The 20,460-nt window shown below is 48.1% G+C and overlaps 2 protein-coding genes across 6 annotated transcripts in view; one reads left to right on the plus strand and one right to left on the minus strand.

The window, feature by feature from the left end:
• Nucleotides 1-2,579: 2,579 nt before the first annotated feature.
• HNRNPAB (heterogeneous nuclear ribonucleoprotein A/B) lies at nucleotides 2,580-20,279 on the plus strand. Of its 3 annotated transcripts, none has more exons than XM_036241565.1 (8): nucleotides 2,580-2,722; nucleotides 13,928-14,157; nucleotides 14,892-15,060; nucleotides 15,755-15,913; nucleotides 16,101-16,235; nucleotides 18,498-18,615; nucleotides 19,295-19,435; nucleotides 19,652-20,279. In XM_036241565.1, the coding sequence occupies exons 2-8, from the start codon at nucleotides 13,949-13,951 to the stop codon at nucleotides 19,720-19,722; spliced, it is 1,002 nt and encodes a 333-aa protein (XP_036097458.1). In that variant the 5' UTR covers nucleotides 2,580-2,722; nucleotides 13,928-13,948; the 3' UTR covers nucleotides 19,723-20,279. The 3 variants fall into 3 exon arrangements, with proteins under 3 accessions (XP_036097458.1, XP_036097457.1, XP_036097459.1); XM_036241564.1 differs by lacking the exon at nucleotides 2,580-2,722 and adding an exon at nucleotides 13,596-13,836; XM_036241566.1 differs by lacking the exons at nucleotides 2,580-2,722; nucleotides 19,295-19,435 and adding an exon at nucleotides 13,598-13,836 and having other exon boundaries at nucleotides 19,652-20,262.
• The window catches only part of PHYKPL (5-phosphohydroxy-L-lysine phospho-lyase), a 43,028-nt gene continuing 40,330 nt past the window's right edge, over nucleotides 17,763-20,460 (minus strand). For 2 of the 3 annotated variants that reach the window (XM_036241563.1, XM_036241560.1), the window contains one exon: nucleotides 17,763-18,060. The gene's annotated coding sequence lies outside the window, so the exon portion shown is untranslated. Of the gene's footprint in view, nucleotides 18,061-19,628; nucleotides 19,648-20,460 lie in introns of those variants that run through there. The other variant, XM_036241561.1, reaches the window with a different exon arrangement.

Consider the following 20,460-nt stretch of genomic DNA (forward strand, 5'->3'; position numbering starts at 1 on the left):
CACCTGAGGACATTTTTCCATTTTTTGTTCAGGTAGAGTGGGAGGGAGAGGAAGAGAGAGAGAAACATTGACGTGAAAGAAACACATCGAGTGGCTGCCTCCCGCACAACCCAACCACAGCTGGGGACAAACTGCAACCGAGGTACATGCCCTTAGTGGAAACCGAACCTGGGTCTCTCTGGACCACAGGCCGATGCGATGCTCTGACTGCTGAGTCAAACCGGCCAGGGCATCCTTCTTATAACATTTCTAAGAAGCCAACAAATGGCTCTACCTAGGATCTTCCTGTTTTTTTTTTTTTTTTTTTTTAATCTTAAGCCCTTCCTTTGTTTCACTGTCCCCAACTTTAATATACATACTCTCAAAATCACTTAGACTCGTCTTGTGAAATCTTGTGTTTTTTTTTGCATTTATCTTCAGATAAAGCGGGGGGGGGGGGGGGGGGGTGGGATGGGCTTCGGTGTGAGACAGACACATGGAGTGCAACCCCAACAGGGCGGGGACTCAGCAGGAACCTAACCCGGGACTCTCTGGTCCACAGGCCGATGCTCCAACTGCTGAGCCAAAACGGCCAGGGCTCGTCTTGTGAAATCTTTTCCTGCACAAAGTCAGAAGACCCACACTCTACAAGCCTGCCTGGCAGAGACCTGCTCAGGGCCTGGTCCCTGTGATAACATACTTATTAGCATTCTTGTACCAATATTTACAACTGAGCTTGGTCTGTGGTTTTCCTGTACTAGCTTAAGCCTGGTGCCTGAGATGACCTCCAAGTGAAGGTGTGGAGGAGGCCACAGGACCTGTGCTTCTGGAGCTCAGGAGAAAGGGCTGGACTAGAAAGAGAGATTCACGAGTTGTTTGCATAGAGATGGTATTTCCTGCCAGGAGACTGGATGGATAGAGATGAGGAAAGGAGGAAGATTGGCCCTGGGGTGCTTCCATATGTTTCAGTCAGCCTCTGAGGGGGAGGAACCAGCAAAGGAAGTGCAAAATTATTTGACAATAAAGAGGAATGAGGAGGTACTGATCTGTGCTATAATATGGAGGAAGCTTGAAAACATGCTGGACACAAAATGCCAAATATATTATGATTCCATTTATATAAAATGTCCAGAATAGGCAAATCTTTGGAGACAGTTGCAGGGGCTGGAGGGAGGGTGGGAATGGGAATGACTGCTAATAGGTAAGTGTTTTTTTGTTTTTGTTTTTTAGGTGATGCAAATATTCTAAACTCAGATTGTGGTGATGGTTGCTGAACTTGGTGAATATGCTAAAACCATTAAATTGTACACTTTAAGTGGGTGGATATTATGGTATGTCAATAAAAATGTGGGGGAGCATGCTCCCCATCCTGGGAGCCTGTCCTGCGCCTTTCCCTTTCCCCTCAAATGTGTATCTCCTAAACGCTAAGGGACCCTATGAGACTTGAAACCAGGGGAGCAATGGGTGGTAGCAGCTCATCCTGGGCTAAACCCCTGAACCTGTTTCCAAAACTCCTTTTCTCTGATTTCTCAGTGAGCCAAAGCAGCCCCTAACTAGGCTCATTTCTTTCCTATAACATTTCTAGAGAACCCTGGCCGGTTTGGCTCAGCTGTTGGAGCATTGGCCTATGGACCAAGAGAGTCCTGGGTTCAGTTTCCGCTAGGGGCACATACCAAAAAAAAAAAAAAAAGGAAGAAGATACATTCCTAGAGAACCAAAACCACCCCAGTAGGTCAGTTTTTATCTTTTTTTGCAAAGTGGAGGTACATTAATTGGCAACAAGTTAAATATTGTATATCATTTTTCATTGCTGTAAATAGACCAGAAGAAGGTCAATTTTAACCCTTACCCAAGGATATTTTTCCATTGATTTTTAAAGCGAGTAGAAGGGAGGGAGGGGGAGAGAGAGAGAGAAACATTGATGTGAGAGAGACACGTCAATTGGTTGCCTCCTGTACAAGCCCCATCTGGGACTAAAACTGCAACCCTTTGGTCCATGGGCCGGGGCTCTAACCAAGGAGCAATACCAGCCAGGACAGAAGGTCAATTTTAGAAGGAACATTTCCTCAGGAGGAAAAGATTTACTGGCAGGAGGTGACAAAGGAAAATGAGTGGGCCAGGCGCTGCAGCATAGACTAAGACCAACATAAATCAGTAGGTGAACTGGCTGACCTGGGTGGGGCAGACAGGATGACTGGAGCTCCTCCTGGAAGCCTGCAGGTCTAGGCGAGGTGGGAGGGGCGGTGTAGGGGAGGAGGCTCTGCTGAGTCAGGGAGCAGGCAGAATGTGGGAACTGATAAAGCATTTGGTCATGGGGGTGGAAGGGAAAGAAAAACTGAACCTGGAAATCTGGCCACGCCTCACTAGGCCAGTCGGAAGTATTTGTTGATTTCTATCTGTGCAAATTGGTGGCCCAGGTCCGGCTGCCAAATGGTCCTTACTTGGAGGGGTCCAGCGCATGCCCAGATCGCCCAGCCGGCGTGCCGGAAGTACTACCGTCAGAAGGCGGAGCCGCAGGGCTATGAGCTTCTGGGCACTGCTGGGGCGGCTGGGATAACATCGTACAGGAAAGAGGATTTGGTGAGGGAGGGAGGGGTTATTCTAGGTGAATGGAGGGTTGCGCTGCCAAAGTGATCCAGAAGCCACGGATTTGGGGCTCCGGCCGTTGGAGGCGGAGACTGCTCCGGATGCAGGGAGAAGAGGACTGGTGGGGGTGCCACTGGAGGAGATACTACTGAGTCAGGTGACGGGGCTCGGTGGGCAGGTGCTGCAGCCAGAGGTGTAAAGCAAGGTACAATGATAGCGAGTGAATGAGTGATCAGCTCGTGGTCTGTGCTGGGTTTTTACCCTCTTTACACCCACTTGAGTGCTGGCCCGATTTTCAGTGAAGAAAATTGAGGCACAGAAAGGGTAAATGACTTGTTCTAAATCCCAGAATTGGGACACTGGGCAGACGGGATTTGAGGTGGGTCTCTTGATTCCAAGGCCAAATCTGGAACTCCCGTATTGGAGTTTAGGGGGAGCTGAATGGTCTAGAACAGGGCCAGCCAACTTTTCCTACACAGGATCAGATGGTATTTTTGATGTATGAGCCAAGAGGCAAAATCGAGGGTATTATGTAGGTAAGTACATAATATAAGAAGAGATAAAACACATTTCTAGCTCTGGCCAGTGTGGTTCAGTGGTTAGAGTGTCCACCATCTCACTGAGGGGTTGCGGGTTCTATACCCAGTCAAGAGCACATACCTGGGTTGGGGGTTGGATTTCTAGCTCTGGTTGGAGAGCATTGGGGAAGCAACCGATCATGTGTCTCTCTCACATCGATGGTGCTTTCTCTCTTACCCCCTTCCTCCCTCCCTTCCACTCTCTCCAAAAATCAATGGAAAAAATATCCTTGGGTAAGGATTAACAAAAAAATAAAATAAATAAAAAACAACAACAAAACCCCACATATTTTTATACATTTTTATTGACAGAATTAAAAACTTTATTTTTACAGACACTAAATTTGAATTTCATAGAACATAGGAGTCATGAAATACTATTCTTTTGATTTATATTTTAAAAAGCATTTATAAATATAAAAACTAGTCTTTGTTCCAGAGTCATGCAAAATCAGATAACTGGCCAGATTTGGGCTATGAGCCATCGTTTGCCAACCCCTGGACTAGATCTGTGCTGTCGGATCCAGTGTCCACTGGCCACATATGGCTCCTGAGCCCTTGAAAAGTATCTGGTCGTGGGAGAATTTGAAATCTTGCTTCCCGGCATGTCATAAATTTTGTTGAAATAAACTCATAAAAAAAGAAAAGTATCTGATCTGAATTGAGATGTGCTGTAAGTGTAAAATCCATGCTGGATTTCAACAGTAGTCCAAAAAAAACAAGTAAAATAATTGTCTATGTTGATTACATTTTGAAATTGTAATATTTTGGATAGATTGGACTACATAAAATATTTTATTAAAGTTAATTTTACCTATTTCTTTTTACCTTTTTACTAATTGTCTAGTAATCTTTTTTTTTTTTTTCCTTTATTGATTTTAGAGAGAGAGGAAGTGAGAGGGAGAGAGAGATAGAAACATCGATGAGAGACAACACTGATTGGCTGCCTCCTGCATGCTCCCCATTAGGGATCCGGCCCATAACCTGGGCATGTGTCCTGACTGGGAATCAAACTGGCGACCTCTTGGTGGATGGGTCAATGCTCAACCACTGAGCCACTCCAGTGGGACTCTAGTACTCTTTTTTTTTTTCCCCCTCACTCGAGGACACTTTTTTATTTTTTTGTTCAGATAGAGTGGGAGGGAGAGAGAGAGAGAAACATCGATGTGAAAGGGACACATCGAGTTGCTGCCACCCACACGACCAACCAGGGCCGGGGATAAACTGCAACCAAGGTACGTGCCCTTAGCGGGAACTGAACCCTGGTCTCTCTGGACCGCAGGCCGACGCTCTAACCGCTGAGCAAAACCGGCTAGGGCTCTAGTACTCTTTTTTTTTTAAAGTCTGGCTGTTTTATTTATTTATTTATTTATTTATATTTATTTATTTTGATATTTTGTTCAGATAGAGTGGGGGGGGGAGAGAGAGACAGTGACGTGAAAGGGACACATGAAGTGGTTGCCCTCCTCACGACCCAACCAGGGCCGGGGACAAACTGCAACCGAGGTTCGTGCCCTTAGCGGGAACTGAACCCGGGTCTCTCTGGACCGCAGGCCGACGCTCTAACCGCTGAGCAAAACCGGCCAGGGCTCTAGTACTCTCTCTTTTTTTTTTTAAAGTCTGGCTGTTTTATTTATTTATTTATTTATTTATTTATTTATTTATTTATTTATATATTTATATATTTATTTTGATATTTTGTTCAGATAGAGTGGGGGGGGGAGAGAGAGAGAGAGAGAGAGAGAGAGAGAGAGAGAGAGAGAAACAGCGACGTGAAAGGGACACATCAAGTGGTTGCCCCCCTCACGACCCAACCAGGGCCGGGGACAAACTGCAACCGAGGTTCGTGCCCTTAGCGGGAACTGAACCCAGGTCTCTCTGGACCGCAGGCCAACGCTCCAACCGCTGAGCCAAACCGGCCAGGGCTCTAGTATTCTTTTAATGTGGCTATTAGAAAATGTGAAATTATACATATATTTGCATTTGTGGCTTGCATCATATTTCTGTTGTATAGTCCTGCTTGGGACTGAAGCTTTCAGGTGTTGGTATTAGGAGATGGGGTCTCTGGAAGATGATTAGGTCATGAGGATGGAGCCATCATGAATGAGATTAGTGCTCTTATAAAAGGGACCCCAGAGAACTCCTTCAGTCCTTCTGCCATGTAAGGACACAGCAAGAAGACAGCTGTCTAGGAAGCAGGAAGCAGGAAGCAGGAAGCAGGATTTTATCAGACACCAAGTCTGCCAATGCCTTGATTTTGGACTTCCCAGACTCCAGAAGTCTGAGAAATAAATGTTTGTTTATAAGCTACTCAGTCTTTTAAGTGTTTTGCTATAGCAGCTTGAATAGACTAAAACTAAAACACTCCCCTTCTGTGACTTTGATTTCCTTCTCTGTTAATGAGGGGTTTAAACTTGATCTTTTTTTTTCAATTTTTTTTTCCTTTATTGATTTTAGAGAGAGAGGAAGTGAGAGGGAGAGAGAGATAGAAACAGCGATGAGAGAGAACATCGATTGGCTACCTCCTGCATGCCCCACACTGGGGATTGGGCCCACAACCTGGGAATGTGTCCTGACTGGGACTCAAACTGGTGACCTCTTGGTGCATGGGTTGATGCTCAACCACTGACCCACACCAGCCAGACTAAACTTGATATTTTTTTTTTGTGGTATGTGCCCCTAGCGGGAACTGAACCCGGGACTGTGTGGTCCGCAGGCCGACACTCAACCGCTGAGCCAAATTGGCCAGGGCTAAACTTGATCTTTGAAACTGATCCTTTTCTAACCATTAGGGACTAATATACTAGAAGAAATGGACAAAACAGACCATGCCATGGGAGGCAGGTGTAAACAGGAAACAAGAGGCTGTCACCTGTGGTGGGATGGTTTTTTCCTTGAGAGAGCCAGACAGTATCTACCTTCCTCTTTTCTTGCCAGGCTCAGCATTCAAGGCCCTCCACCCAGTGGTTATGGTCCAACTTTCCAGCCTTACTGCCCATCTTGCCCTATACATGGAGTTGGGGTTGATGCAGTTCTGCTTACTCCTCCTCCTTAATGTCTTTTATTGACCCTCTTGTCCATCTCCACCCCTGGACTATTGCTGTCCCGATACTCACTGACTTCCTGTTTACAGTGAATAAAAGGAACCCTTTGTTGTTGGCATGTAAAGACCCTGCCCAATGGCACTGTCTCAACTCCTATCATGTGGGACTACTTAAGTTCCCCAAACAGTCTGCTTTCTCTGACCGTATCTTCTTCTCCCCCACCTCTGCCTGGAGAACTACACATCGGTCTTTTTAAATGTTTTTTTCCTTTATTGATTTTTAGAGAGAGAGAACATGAGAGGGAGGGAGAGATAGAAACATCGATGAGAGAGAACATTGATTGGCTGCCTCCTGCATGCCCCTGGCTGGGGATTGGGCCCACAACCTGGGCATGTGCCCTGACCGGGAATTGAACTGGCGACCTCTTGGTGCATGGGTTGATGCTTAACCACTGAGCCACACCAGCTGGACTATCTGTCTGTTTTGTGGGAAGTCTTATTCCTCATACTCACCTCCCTAGCTTGGTCCGGTGCCTCCCACCTGTCCCTGTCCTCCTGTGCTTCTCCCATATAGCATTCGTCTCACCATTTGGCAAGCAGGTTCAGATTCCAGAGCAGGGGTGGCCTCTGATGGTAGAGGCCAGCAGGTTACCCAGGACAGGTGCTTAATGACATTCCCTGAAAGGCTGACTGACTGAAGGAAAGCTTTCCTCTAGTGTGTCCCATCATTGTCATTAACACACGGTTGTTGAAAGCCTATTGGTAAAGACAGGGCACCCAGTCTGTTCTTGCCTTCTTTATATAAGCAGCTATGCTCATTTCTTTTCTTCCTTCCTTTTAAAAAATCTTTTTTGGTAATCCTTACCCGAGGATATTTTTCCATTGATGGTTAGAGTGGCAGGGAGGGAGGGAGGGAGAGTAAGAAAGAGAGAGAGACATCGATGTGAGAAAAACACATCAATTGGCTGCTTCCCGCACGACCCCGACCGGACCCGGGATTGAACCTGCAACCCAGGTACGTGCCTTTGACCGGGAATCAGACCCATAACCAGCCCAGCTGGTGTGGCTCAGTGGATTGAGTATCGTCCCATGCACCGAGAGGTCACTGGTTTGATTCGTGGTCAGGGCACATGCCCCAGTTGTGGGCTTGATCCCCAGTGGGGGGCATGCACAAGGCAGCCAATTGATGTATCTCTCACATCGATGTTTTTATCTCTCTCTAACAAAAAAAAAATCATCAAAAACAAACAAAACCCCCCCCCCCCCATTCAGTCTGCAGGCCGACGCTCTAACCGCTGAGCCAAACTGGCCAGGGCTAAGCTTATTTCTTTTCTTTTTTTTTTTTTTTATCCTCACCCGAGGACATTTCTCCATTTTTTGTACAGATAGAGTGGGAGGGAGAGAAAGGAAGGGAGAGAGAGAAACATCAATGTGAAGGGACACATCGAGTGGCTGCCACCCGCACGACCAACCAGGGCCGGGGACAAACTGCAACCGAGGTACGTGCCCTTAGCGGGAACCGAACCCGGGTCTCTCTGGACTGCAGGCCGACGCTCTAACCGCTGAGCCAAACTGGCCAGGGCTAATCTTATTTATTTTTTTTTTTTTTTTTTTTTTATCCTCACCCGAGGATATTTTTCCATTTTTTGTAGAGATAGAGTGGGAGAGAGAGAGAGGAAGGGAGAGAGAGAGAGAGAAACATCGACGTGAAGGGACACATCGAGTGGCTGCCACCCGCTCGACCAACCAGGGCCGGGGACAAACTGCAACCGAAGTACGTGCCCTTAGCGGGAACCGAACCCGGGTCTCTCCGGAAGCTTATTTCTTAGTGTCCCTTGTAGGCGAGGCTACATGACAGAGTTCTCACCAGTGGAATGTGAGTGGAAGTTGAGTATGCCCCTTCTAGGCTTGGACCATGAAAACTTCTACACTAGTTTCTCCCCACATTTCCTGTACTGACTGCAGACCAGAAAATAGTATGCAGGGCAAGTAAGCACATCTGAGCCAGATTGGCCCATAAGGAACCAGTTCATAACCCTAGGTTGAGGGATGTTTTATTCCTTCTGCAGTTATTGAAGTGCTCACTGGAGGTGTCGGGGTCAAGGGGACAGACCTAGTGCAGGATCTCATTGAGCTTATAGTTAATGTCAATATTGTGTGGTCCATACTCTGTGAGGGACACTTTCTTGGGTCTGATGGATGTTGTATTAGTTAGCTAGGGCTGCTGTAACAAAGCACCATTATCTGGGCAGTGTACAACAACAAAAATTTATTGTCTCACAGTTCTGGAGGCCAAAAGTCGAAAATCAAGGTGTTGGCAGGGTTATACTCCCTCTGTAGGCTCTAGAGGAGAATCTGTTTGTTTGTTTGTTTGTTTGTTTTTTAATCCTCACCCGAGGACATTTTTCCATTTTTTGTACAGATAGAGTGGGAGGGAGAGAGAGGAAGAGATAGAGAAAAACATCGATGTGAAAGGGACACATCGAGTGGCTGCCACCGCACGACCAACCAGGGCCGGGGACAAACTGCAACCAAAGTACGTGCCCTTAGCGGGAACCGAACCCGGGTCTCTCCTGACCGCAGGCCAACGCTCTAACCGCTGAGCCAAACCGGCGAGGGCTAGAGGAGAATCTGTTGCCATGTCTCTCTCCTAGCTCCTGGTGTTGCTGGCAATCCTTGGTGTTTGTTGGGGCTATGGACTGAATGTTTGTGTCCCCTAAAATTCATATGTTGAAACCCTAACCCCCAAAATAATGGTATTTGGACAAACTGCAACCGAGGTACGTGCCTTTAGCGGGAACCGAACCGGGGTCTCTCTGGACCTCAGGCTGAGGCTCTAACCGCTGAGCCAAACTGGCCAGGACCATAATGGTATTTGGAAGCAGGGCCTTTGGGAGGCAATTAGGTTTAGATGAGGGCATGAGGGCGGGGCCTCATGATGGGATTAGTGCATTTATAAGAAGAGACCAGAGAGAGCTTCCTTCTCTTCCCGCTCTGCAGGTGAGGTCACAGTAAAAAGATGGCCATATGCAAACTAGGAAACAAGTTCTCACCAGATCTGCCAGTGCCTTGATCTTGGACTTCTAACCTCCAGAACTGTGAGAAATAAATGTTTGTTATTTAAGCCACCCAGTTTTTGGTAATCTGTACTAGCAACCTGAATTGACCAAGACACTTGGCTTGTGGATGCATCACTCCAATCTCCGCCTTTGTCATTACATGACATTTTCCCTGTGTATGGCTATGGGTATCTTTTCTTATAAGGCACCAGTCGAAGGGCCTACCCTACTCCAGTTTGACCTCATCTTAACTTGATCACATTCGCAAAGATCCTATTTCCAAATAAGGCCATATGTACAGGTACCAGGCGTTAGGACTTAAACACATTTTTTGGGGGGATACAATTCAACCTACAACAAATGCGTAGAGTACGCAGGTGAAACTTGGGAAGGAGTATTCCAGGTAGAGGGAACAGCAGGTACAAAGGCACTTCCAGTGGCAGAAGGGTACAGGTGAGTTACAGAAAATAAATCAGCACAGCTAGAGTGAAGAGTGGGCTTAAGGCATGGCTTGCGTGGCTCACGCCAGGCTTCATAAGTTGTGTGGAATGGTCAGGCTTGGCTAGGCTGCAGTTATAGATAATCCCCCAATCTTAGCGGCTTGACAGTACAGATTTCTTTCTTGCTCATGTCAAGTGTGACATAGGTTAAATAGCTCTTCTCCATAATGTAGCTCTACCATCAGAACATGTGGTCTCCAGGGGAAGGGAGGTCTGGGGGAGGCCCTGGCCCCTACTGTGCACACCCAGAAGTGACCCTTCTACTCACAGATCACATAGCAAGGGGTCTGTTTGGGGGGGGAGGGCATGAATTTCTGACTGCCAACTGTCTCTCTCACACGTATTCAGGGTTAAGATCTCAGAGCAGTGGGAAGCAAACCAGGGTTTTCACACACAGTGTGACAAGGTCCGACTTGGGTTTTAGAAAGTTTCCTCTGGCTGGAGCCAGGGTCAGTCCTGAAGTGGAGGAGCTGGAACTAGTGGGAAGTGGCCTGGATGGGAGTCAACCACCGTAGTCACAACATATTTGTAGTTAACTCCTGCAACTCCCACCTTGCAGGCCCAGCCAAAAAAAAAAAAGAATGTGAGGAAAAATTAATGTAATTTAAAAAACTTTGAAAATGCATTTTGTCCCTGTCCTCTTTATTCCAGACTGATGATTGTACACATTCTTCCACACACATTGCCCTGCAGCCTGTATCCTCAAAGCCAGGGAACTGTACTCTGTGGGCCTCTTAAGGGACTTTCAGTGGTAACTGGGCTACTTGCTGATTTGAGAACCTCATTGTCATGGACGAAGCCCTCTCCTCTAGGTCTGTAGCTGGGACCCAAAAATAAGAGTGGAGATCCTTGTGTCAAAGGGACTTTTTGCTGCTTCCATCTCAGTGCCCTGCCTCTGTCATAAATACACCTGGATGCACTATGAAAGCATTCTGTGCTAAGACTGACCCCCACTGGTCTACAGTTCTTTATAGTTTGTAAAGTGTTTTCCAAGTCATTGCTTCATTTGAGCCTCAGAATAATTAAATCTGTCACAAGATCTAATTCAGACCAAGGAACTCAGTAGCTCAGAGACCCCTTGGCTTATAGTAGCCAGGAGCCTTGGAATAATGTAGTTGGAAATGCTGGCTTTGTGGCCACAGTTTTAAAAAAATTTTTTGCCTTTATTGATTTTAGAAAGAGAGGAAGTGAAAAGGAGAGAAGGAAAGAGGGAAACATTGATGAGCGAGAACATCGATTGGCTGCCTCCTGCATCATCCCTGCTGGGGATTGGGCCCACAGCCTGGACATGTGTCCTGACCGGGAATTGAACCAGCATCCTCTTGGTGCATGGGTTGATGCTTAACCACTGAGCCACACCGGCAGGACCACAGTTTTAGATGTGTGATTTCAGCATTCCCTCTATAAATTAGGGATAAGCACACACAAAATTATTTTGAAGCTCCAATAAAGCTATATTGGTAAAAGCATTTTGCAAACTGTGAAGCATGGTCTGAATGTTGTTATCCTCAGATTAGACATGTATTGAAAGCATTTCCCAGGTTGTATAAAGGAATCCACTTGGACAAGGACAGATTAAGTGAATTGTTGTCCCCAGTAGTTGTGCCGTGGCTTCATTTAAACTATTTAAACTTAGCCCTGGCCGGTTTGGCTTAATGATTAGAGAGTCAGCCCACAGACCAGAGTCGTGGGTTCAATTCTAGTCAAGGGCACGTACCTTGGTTGCAGTTCTGTCCCCCGCCCTGGTCTGGGTTGTTGGGGGACAACCAATTGATGTGTCTCTCTCACACTGATGTTTCTCTTTCAACCTCTCCCTCCCACTCTGTCTGAAAAGAAATGGAAAAATATTCTTGGGTGAGGATTTAAAAAACAAAACAAAAAAAACTATTTGAACTTAATCACCTGAATTATCTTTCTTGCTTGGGCAGCTGCACCCATTATCTCCTGTGAGCCACATCTGACCCTTATGTGTGTGGATGGGTGAGGGCTTAGGTGGAGATGGGGTGGGGAGTTTGTTCTGGATTTCACTGTAAGCCAGATCACTACATGACCAAGGTTTTATGGATATATATGTGAATTTCAGTTATGGAACCTGGTCTGAAGTGGTCAGGTGGGCCTTGGGGTGAACCAGAGGGCATTTGGTCATCTGGGGGTAGGTGCCCCAACTCTAGTTGATATCTTGGGGGGGGGGGCAGCGGAATGTAGTGTTGTGTAGCCAAATCTTCAGATTTTCTGAAGTTGATTACAGTGATACCTCGGTTCTCGAACATAATTCGTTCCAGGAGGACGGTCGAGAACCAAATTGTTCGAGAACCGAAGCAATGAAACCCAATAGGAAATAATGGAAACTGGATTAATTCGTTCCAAGCCCCAGAAAATGCCTATTTACTGGCCTAATTTGTATATAATATGTAGAAAAACATAAGTCTCAACAAGAAATAAAAGTGTACAGTATGTCTAAGGGTTAAATTCAGTGTAAAGCGTGACTCTCTCCACAAAGCGTGACTCTCTCTCTGCACTCACGCTGATGACGCAAGCAAGGCGCGCTGGGCCGAATGAACGCCATTCGGCTCAACTCGGCTCATCTCGGAAGTTCGAGTTCCAAATATTTGTTCGGATTCCAAGACAAAAGTTTCTCGAATCTCCTGGTCGAATACCGATTTGGTCGAAAGTCAAGGAGTTCGAGAACCGAGGTATCACTGTATTTTTTCCAAATGTAAAATTGTCACATTTTTCATTCTCATTGGCTGGCTGGATTGGGGAGTAAACGGTGCCCCATTGCTTTGGGCTTCATTGTTCTTTTATAAATTGGTGATGGTATCACCTTTCATAGGGCTGTTAGGAGACCAGATGAGCAGACAGACTGCCTAGCCCTCCACACTTGATCTGGCTGCAGATATCCAGCGGGCAATCGTCAACTAGTGTTCTGTTGCTATTGGTAATCCCCCAGCTTCAGAGGTTGTAATCCTGGTCCATTTGGGACCAATCACCCATATGAGTAAAAGGAATCATGGGATTATGTAAACCTTTCAAATCTGGTTGTCAAGGAGATAATATTAAGGGGTTTTGTATATTAGAAATAGAGAATTTACCCCCAACCTCATGATTTCATGTTAGTGGCATATTTTCCTTAAAAATTAAATTTCAGCAAAATAAGTGGATTAAATGAAAAAAATCTCATCAAACCTATAAATGCGATTCAAGTCGTTAACGTGGTGTCAGGTGACCTAAGACTGGGGAATACCATGTTCCCACCGTTTCTCCTGCCACATCCTGGTCAGCACGGTAGGCATTAGATCTCCAGAGGACTCCTCCCCCTGCTCGCCTCTCGCTACTGCGGGAGGCCGCAGAAAGGGCAGGAGCGCAGGACTTTGAGGGCACCAAGGTCAAAGGGGAGGGCGAGCTGCACCATAATCCCTCCGAGCTGTGCCGAGGACCTTGGGGGATCCGACGCGCCTAAACTCGGCAGCCCGGGTTCTGCCACTTCCAGCCGGCCGACCTTGGTTTGCAAGAGTCTTGTTCGAGCCCACTTTCCTCTTTGGTGAAATGGAGCGGCGCAGACTGTCATTGCTGGGATTGGGGGCCCCGAGACGAGAGACGTGGCCTAACAGGGCGGAGGGTACGTCTGGGACATCAAAGCCCAGGTCTAGAACGTCGTCCGATCTAGCAACGCTCTGCAGGGCCCAGGCTCCCGCGGGTTCTAAAATGAGGACAAAGCCCACCCGGATCTAGCTTGCGCGCGCCGACGTGGCCAATGGGACGCCGGCGCAGGGTTGAATGACAGGCGTGCGCAGCCAATGAGCATGTATCTTGTTGCGAGGTGGGTCCTCTCCCCACCCCCCCGGACTCCGGCATTATAAAGAGCGCCACGAGTCGGCATTGTCAGGCGGCGGCACTGTGTGGGCCCAAGCGGGTCTTTTAGTCGGTGGGTTCCGTGCAGCGGTGGCCGAGGAGGGAGCGCGCGAGGTTGCGGCCGCCTCGTTGGCGCAGAGAGGGGAGACCGGGCAGCGCGAGCTCGAGCTCGGCCGAGTCCAGCGGCACCTTCCCGGCGGGTGGGGACGAGCGGGCCTCGCGGCGTCATCGGCGGCGAGGTGAGAGGCCGGGCCCGCGGGCACGGGGGGGCGGGCAGTGGGAGCCGCGCGGGCCTGACGTGCTGTGGCCTCATGTGGCCGCCCATTGCAGGAGCCGCTGCACCCCGGTCTAATGTCGGAAGCAGGTGAGGAGCAGCTCATGGAGACGACGGGCGCTACTGAGAACGGGCACGAGGCCGCCCCCGAAAGCGAGTCGCAAGCCGGGCCCGGCAGCGGGGCCACGGCGGGCGCTGGGGGCGGGAGCGTGGCGCCCCCGGCCGGCAACCAGAACGGCGCCGAGGGCGACAAGATTAACGCCAGCAAGGAAGAAGAGGACGCGGGGTAGGTGCGGCCGTGGGCCGAGAGGACGCCGCCTTTGTTCCGGGGCCGCCTTTTGTTGGCGCCACGCGGCTGGGGGAGGGGCGGACGACCGGGCCGGTTCAGGCCCAGGCCCAGGCCCAGTTCTCTGCGCCGACCTGCTGCGCCGTCGCTCCCGCTGGAGTTTGTAGGAGTTTGTTGAATCGACTTTGGCGCCGCCCCAGGGCTTCTCGCGCGGGGTCAGAAATGGAACTGGCGCCCGGAAGGGGAGTATGCTGGAACCCTGGGCCGGGCCCGTCTGGGCCCCTCGGGGGCTGCGTAGGCGGAGTTGAGTCCTCCTTCCTCCGCCTCCTGCCGAGGGCGGAGTTACAGTCTCAGCACCCGGAAGCTGCGGGTTCCTTCAGCTAATTTTCGGAAGTGGTGGAGACTGGTGGGGATGATAGTCTTTTGATATATGGTTGTTACACAAATTGTTTTCAGTTGTGAACACTCAGAGCCTGTACCATGGCCAGATTGTCCTTTTCCCTTGCCCAGTCTGGAGGTACTGCTTCCTGAAGTTTTGTCAGGGTCAAGGTTGAGTTTGGGAGGGTAGTGGAGATTTAACATCTTCCAAAGGTAGAGAGCTCTTAGGGGTCCCAGTGGTAGACTTGTTCTGGATGGTTTATTTATAGTCATTTCAGTGAAACCTTTGCCAGGGCCAGTCCTTCTAAAGTCACAGCTTTCTTATAAGACTCATGTGTCTCCCCCTACTATTTCAGAAAAATGTTCGTTGGTCACCTGAGCTGGGATACTAGTAAAAAGGACCTAAAGGATTATTTTACCAAATTTGGAGAGGTTGTTGACTGTACAATAAAAATGGATCCCAACACTGGCCGGTCAAGAGGGTTTGGGTTTATTCTGTTCAAAGATGCAGCCAGTGTGGAGAAGGTAAGCTGGGTACTTGTTATCAGCAGTATATTCTATGGACACCACTCTTAGAGCATGATTAGGTTGTGTGCTTTGGGAAAAGCAGAGAAAAGCTGCTCCTTGTCCTGTTTTTGAAAGAAGCTTAAGTGGGGTAGTGAGTATGGGCTGGAGTAGTCCAGAAGATGATAGTGGACATTTATTGCCTTCTTATCTTTATTCTGGATACCACAAACAGTTTTTTGTAAGGACTAGAGAAGAGTCCAAGGTTGCTATGAGATAGGCATTTTAATTTCAATTTACAGAAAACAAACTGAAGGCTCACAAGTTTAAGTAGAAGAGCTCACCCAGCTAGTTAAGTGTGGTGTGGGGTAAGGATTCTGATCCCAGCAGCTCAGATTCAGCCTGTGCTCTTAATCACTACTGCTTTACTTCTGGAAATAGGCCTTAAACTGGCACTGTCTAGGCAGGAAAAGGGGGTGTATGTATGGAAGAGGGGGTGTAGGGAAAAGTCTGGGTGTAGTGGTGAGTACTATTTATAGGTTAACCAGTTGTACTTGAGGTTTGAAGGTTGGGTTGGAAAGTCAGGTTGAGGGTAGACTTTAGAGGGAATGAAATGTTTTGTGTACGTGTTTTGGGGTTGCATAGCTCAAAGAAAAGAGCCTTGTACAGGCTCATGCTGCTGAGTTAAGAACCCGAATTCCTTCTGTTGGAACAGGTCCTAGACCAGAAGGAGCACAGGCTGGATGGCCGTGTCATTGACCCCAAAAAGGCCATGGCCATGAAGAAGGAGCCTGTAAAGAAAATTTTTGTGGGGGGTCTGAATCCTGAAGCCACTGAGGAGAAAATCAGAGAGTACTTCGGCGAGTTTGGGGAGGTGAGTGTGTGGCCTGGCATCTGCCCTGAGGTGGCCTCCTTCCTGGTTCTTGGCAGCCTTGGCTGACTGGAACCCTCTTCAGCAAGACTTATTATTTTCTGGCCTTCATGGACCTTTTCTCCTATCAGTTCCCTATGGGCCCAGGGGTTGGGGAGGTACTGGTCCTGAGCTTTGCCTGTGTTTACAGATCGAGGCCATTGATCTTCCAATGGATCCAAAGTCAAACAAAAGACGAGGCTTTGTTTTTATCACCTTTAAAGAAGAAGAGGAACCTGTGAAGAAGGTTCTAGAGAAAAAATTCCACACTATCAGTGGAAGTAAGGTAAGGTACTCGGCTCTGTGTGTGTGGCATCTTGCCACGGGAGGGCTGGCCCTTGCAGGTGTGGCTTAGGTGTTGGACTGCCTCCAGGAGCTCTCCAGTGTTGTGTGAGACCTTATTTTTCTTTGGGTCTGCTACCCTGAATAGGGGGCAGATGGTCCTATCCTGCAAGGAGCTCCTAGCCTGGCAGTACTGGCAGTAAGAACAGGATGTGAGGAAAGCAGGAGAGGAAGGGTGGCTTCTCTGGGATGGAGCAAGCATGCTGAGTACTCTCTTTGATTCTTGATTTAAGGCTAGAAATAAAGAGAGGGGTTCTGGATCTAGAGTGTAGTTCTCAGAATATTCTAGAACTTCTGCCATTCATTGATTTCTTTCCCTGGTGGTGCAGTCTTTCTTGCTATAGAAACTGTTGCTGAGCTTTTCTCCTATCTTGTTGCTACCACAACCAAATCTTTATTCATCTCCATCCCCTTTGGACACTGGTTTAGACATCCTTATCCCAGCAAGATCCTTCTCAGGGTCCTGGCTTGTTTAGATCCAGGGCCAGTTTTGCTTTCAAATGAGCAGCGGTGAGAAGTACAGCTGTTAACCCTGAACTCTGGTCTAGAGAGGAGAGGTAGTATGACTTTAAGTGTTCTCCAGGTGGCAGTTAGGAGTTGAGGGTGTGACAGGCTCTGTCTGTGCAGGAGTGGTCAGATAATGTTGGACAGGTAGTATGGGGCTCCTGAAAACTTACAATATCCTGGCTGGGAATTTGGAAAGATTGGATTGGGCTCTTATATTTTATGTAAAGTGAGGTTGGATCTGTTCCATTAGTTAGCCCAGTGGATAATGACAGGCCTTTTTCTCTGCCATAATGAGAAGTGGACAGGAAGAGCCTATAGGGCATCACTAGTCAAAACTGCCGGCCATTGGGTCTTAAAATAGTTTATTTAGTTGTATATTAATTCAGTAGGGTAGAAAAAATCAGATTGCATCACTGACGGGGTAATTTGCCAGTTTTTTTATAGGGAGTATCCTTGTATGTGTAATGTCTTTTATTGGTCTTAGGGGCAAAGTATGTGACAGGGTACTTTATTTTTATTTTTTTCTAATTATAAGAAAAGGTTTATTTAGAAAGTTACAAAAGAGGAGTAGAAGGGAGCCAGTTGGGCTGTGCAGGCTCAGGAAACAAGTTACAGAAGCAAAAGAAGGGCCCTTGGAACTTAGGGAAGGGGAAAACAAAGGTAACACTGGGGAAGCACTGGGGAAGGAGGGAGGGGTGGACATGAAAGGCTCAGTAAGACTTTTAGAGAGAGGGAGGAAGGGAAAGGGAGAGAAAGAAACATCGATGTAATACCGAATGTGAGACTGGAACATCTATTGGCTGCTTCCAGTACCCCCCACCCAGGGATTGAGCCCAAAACCTGGGCATGTGCTCTGACCATAATCAGTTCAGCAATCCGTCATCGGTGCACAGGAGGACATCATACCAACTGAGCCACACTGGACAGGGCTTTATTTTTATTTTTTTATTTTGTTTTTGTCAGGGTACTTTTAAAAATATACTTCTGATTTTATTTCAGCGGGAACACTGGAGGTCTCTGACCGTATTATCTCCACCCACATTAGGCAGGTTTTTGAGCAAAGCAGAAATTGACTCTGGGCCCTGAGGGGACGTAAGTTTGGGCCATCCCAACTACAGACCAGTGGTTGGCGGAGGGGTAGCAGTAGCAAGCAGTATGGCCTCAGGCAAGCCCTGCTTTGAGCCTCAGTGGCATTTTTTCCTCTGTAAGTTGGAAGTCAGAATCACCACTATACATTTGAGTGGGATGCTTCATTTCTTTTCCTGTAAAAATGTAAAGTAGAATCAGGAAGTCTCCTTATTCTCTATGGCCCCTCATCTGGGAACCGCTGACCCCCTTGCCTAGTAGGACCTGACTGTTGGTGTGTTTTGTAACACTGTGCTGGCATTGGCCCAACTGTCCCTCTTCTCTCAATTGTTAAGCAGCATGGAGCTGCCCTACCCCTGGGTTTGTGTCCATCCCCAGTACATTCTCTGGGAAAAGGTTTGAGGCAAAAAGGCCCTAGTGTGACTCTTGTTCTGTTTTAGTTATGGTTCTCAGACCTTCTAGCTCAAATGTAATTTCCCACCTTAGCATATTTTGTCATTGAGAAGATGGACCACATCTGTCATCTGAGTGTTTGTAAATGAAGGTTTTTATGCACAAGTGCCTCCCCAGAACTTGTCCCAGTGGCTTGACTTCCTGTCCCCTTGGCTTTTAGTGTGAAATCAAGGTGGCTCTGCCCAGAAAAGTCTACCAACAGCAGCAATATGGCTCTGGGGGCCGCGGAAACCGCAACCGAGGGAACCGAGGCAGTGGTGGTAGTGGAAGTGGAGGAGGTGAGTGAAACCTGCATGAATATAGATCTGGTTTCCCTGTTCACATGGAGATTCCGTGCCTGTCTTAGGGCCTCACTCTGGCCTCTGGTGTGGCAGGGTGGGCAGGGACAGGAATGACTCTTCTGGGTCCAGGCTGTGTTGCTGCTGGTTGGAGTGGAAGAGCCCATATTTCCCATGTGGTCTGGGGCCCCAGGGCAATGGGGGTATTTGAGTTGCACTCTATGAGGGGTGAGGGGGGCCTGATGGCTCTGTGGCTGTCCTGAGTCTTGGTTCACCCATGGGTGTGGGTACAAGGTAGGGCAGGGCAGGGCTGTGCCAGGCGCTTTATCTCCTTCCACCCTAGGCCCCTCTGACTCCAAAGCCTGAACTCTTTTTTTTTTTAAGGCCAAGCTGCCAGGGAGGGTAGGCATGATCAGAGAGTGAGTTGAGTGAGACTGAGTTCCCGCCTCTTTGGCCTTAAGTGAAGTTAGTATTCTCTTCTGTCCAGCCTTCACTTCTGCAGCTTGGGTCTTAAGTGCAGGGTCGGGCTCAGGGCCCTGTATACTAGGACAGCAGCTCCTTGGCTTCTATTTCTGAGTTGCCATAGTAATCCCGCCACCCAAAGGGCAGGATTTCCTCCATCCTAGCTCTTATGTGTGCTAAATGGTCCATGGGCCCCTGTGCCCTGCTCCCCCCACAGGTCAGAGTCAGAGTTGGAATCAGGGCTACGGCAACTACTGGAACCAGGGCTACGGCTACCAGCAGGGCTACGGGCCCAGCTATGGCGGCTACGACTACTCGCCCTATGGCTATTACAGCTACGGCCCCGGCTACGACTACAGTAAGTAGGAGAGAGGGAGGCCCCATCCAGTCACCCACCTGGGAAGCAGGACAGAGTGCAGGGGCTACTGGCAGCAGGGGCTTTTGGAGTCAGACAGGCTGGGCTTTGTAGCCTGCTCCAGGGGTGTTGGCTCTGGTGAGGATTTGAGCCAAGCGCTTGGCACAGGGATTGATGTTCAATAAATCTAGCTGCTATCATTGTTGTTCTTGTCCCTAGGTCAGGGTAGTACGAATTACGGGAAGAGCCAGCGACGTGGTGGCCATCAGAATAACTACAAGCCATACTGAGGTTTCGGCAAGAGTGCCCGTCTGACCGCACACGCTTTGTTTGGATATTGAGTGAACACAATTATGTACCAAATTTAACTTGGCATACTTTCTATGGCCTGTCCCATGTGCATCTTATTTAAAAAATTCCCCCCCTCCCCCCGAAATCACTCTCTTGTTTACTATTTCCAGAGCTCTACTTGTTTTAGGCAGTGTGTGGTGTCTCAGGCCAGAGTGGCTTTGTGGGCAGATTTTATTACTGGGTTATCCAAAACCAGGTGGGAGGGTCAGTTTCCTGCTGCCGCTCTGCAGCCTGGACCTGTGGACCCTGGTTGTAAAGAGGTCTATCTTAGAAAACCAATGTCACCTTTTTTTCACCTTTTAATTTTATATTATTTGTGTCATACATTTCCTGTAATGGAAGTGTTAATTTTACTGTACTTTTTGGTACCTTTTGGGAATCTAATGTATTGTAAGGTATTTTACACGTGTCCTGATTTTGCCACGACCTGGATATTGAAGCTATCCAAGCTTTTGAAATAAAAATGTAAAAACCCCCAAGCCTGGGTGAGTGTGGGGGATATACGGTGAAAAAGGGGTGGGGTGGGATCATGGCCTTGCATATGGCTTGGAGGTTTAAGGCAGTTGTTGATGGGGGTGAAGATTGTGCAGCAGGGACAGTACTGCCCCCAGAGTAGAGATTCTGAGGCACTTTGGAACACTTTTATCTTAACTTACCAATGAAAATGGGGTCTGTAT

Source organism: Molossus molossus, unplaced genomic scaffold (genome assembly GCF_014108415.1).
Source record: "Molossus molossus isolate mMolMol1 unplaced genomic scaffold, mMolMol1.p scaffold_m16_p_4, whole genome shotgun sequence".
NCBI classification, from domain to species: domain Eukaryota; kingdom Metazoa; phylum Chordata; class Mammalia; order Chiroptera; family Molossidae; genus Molossus; species Molossus molossus.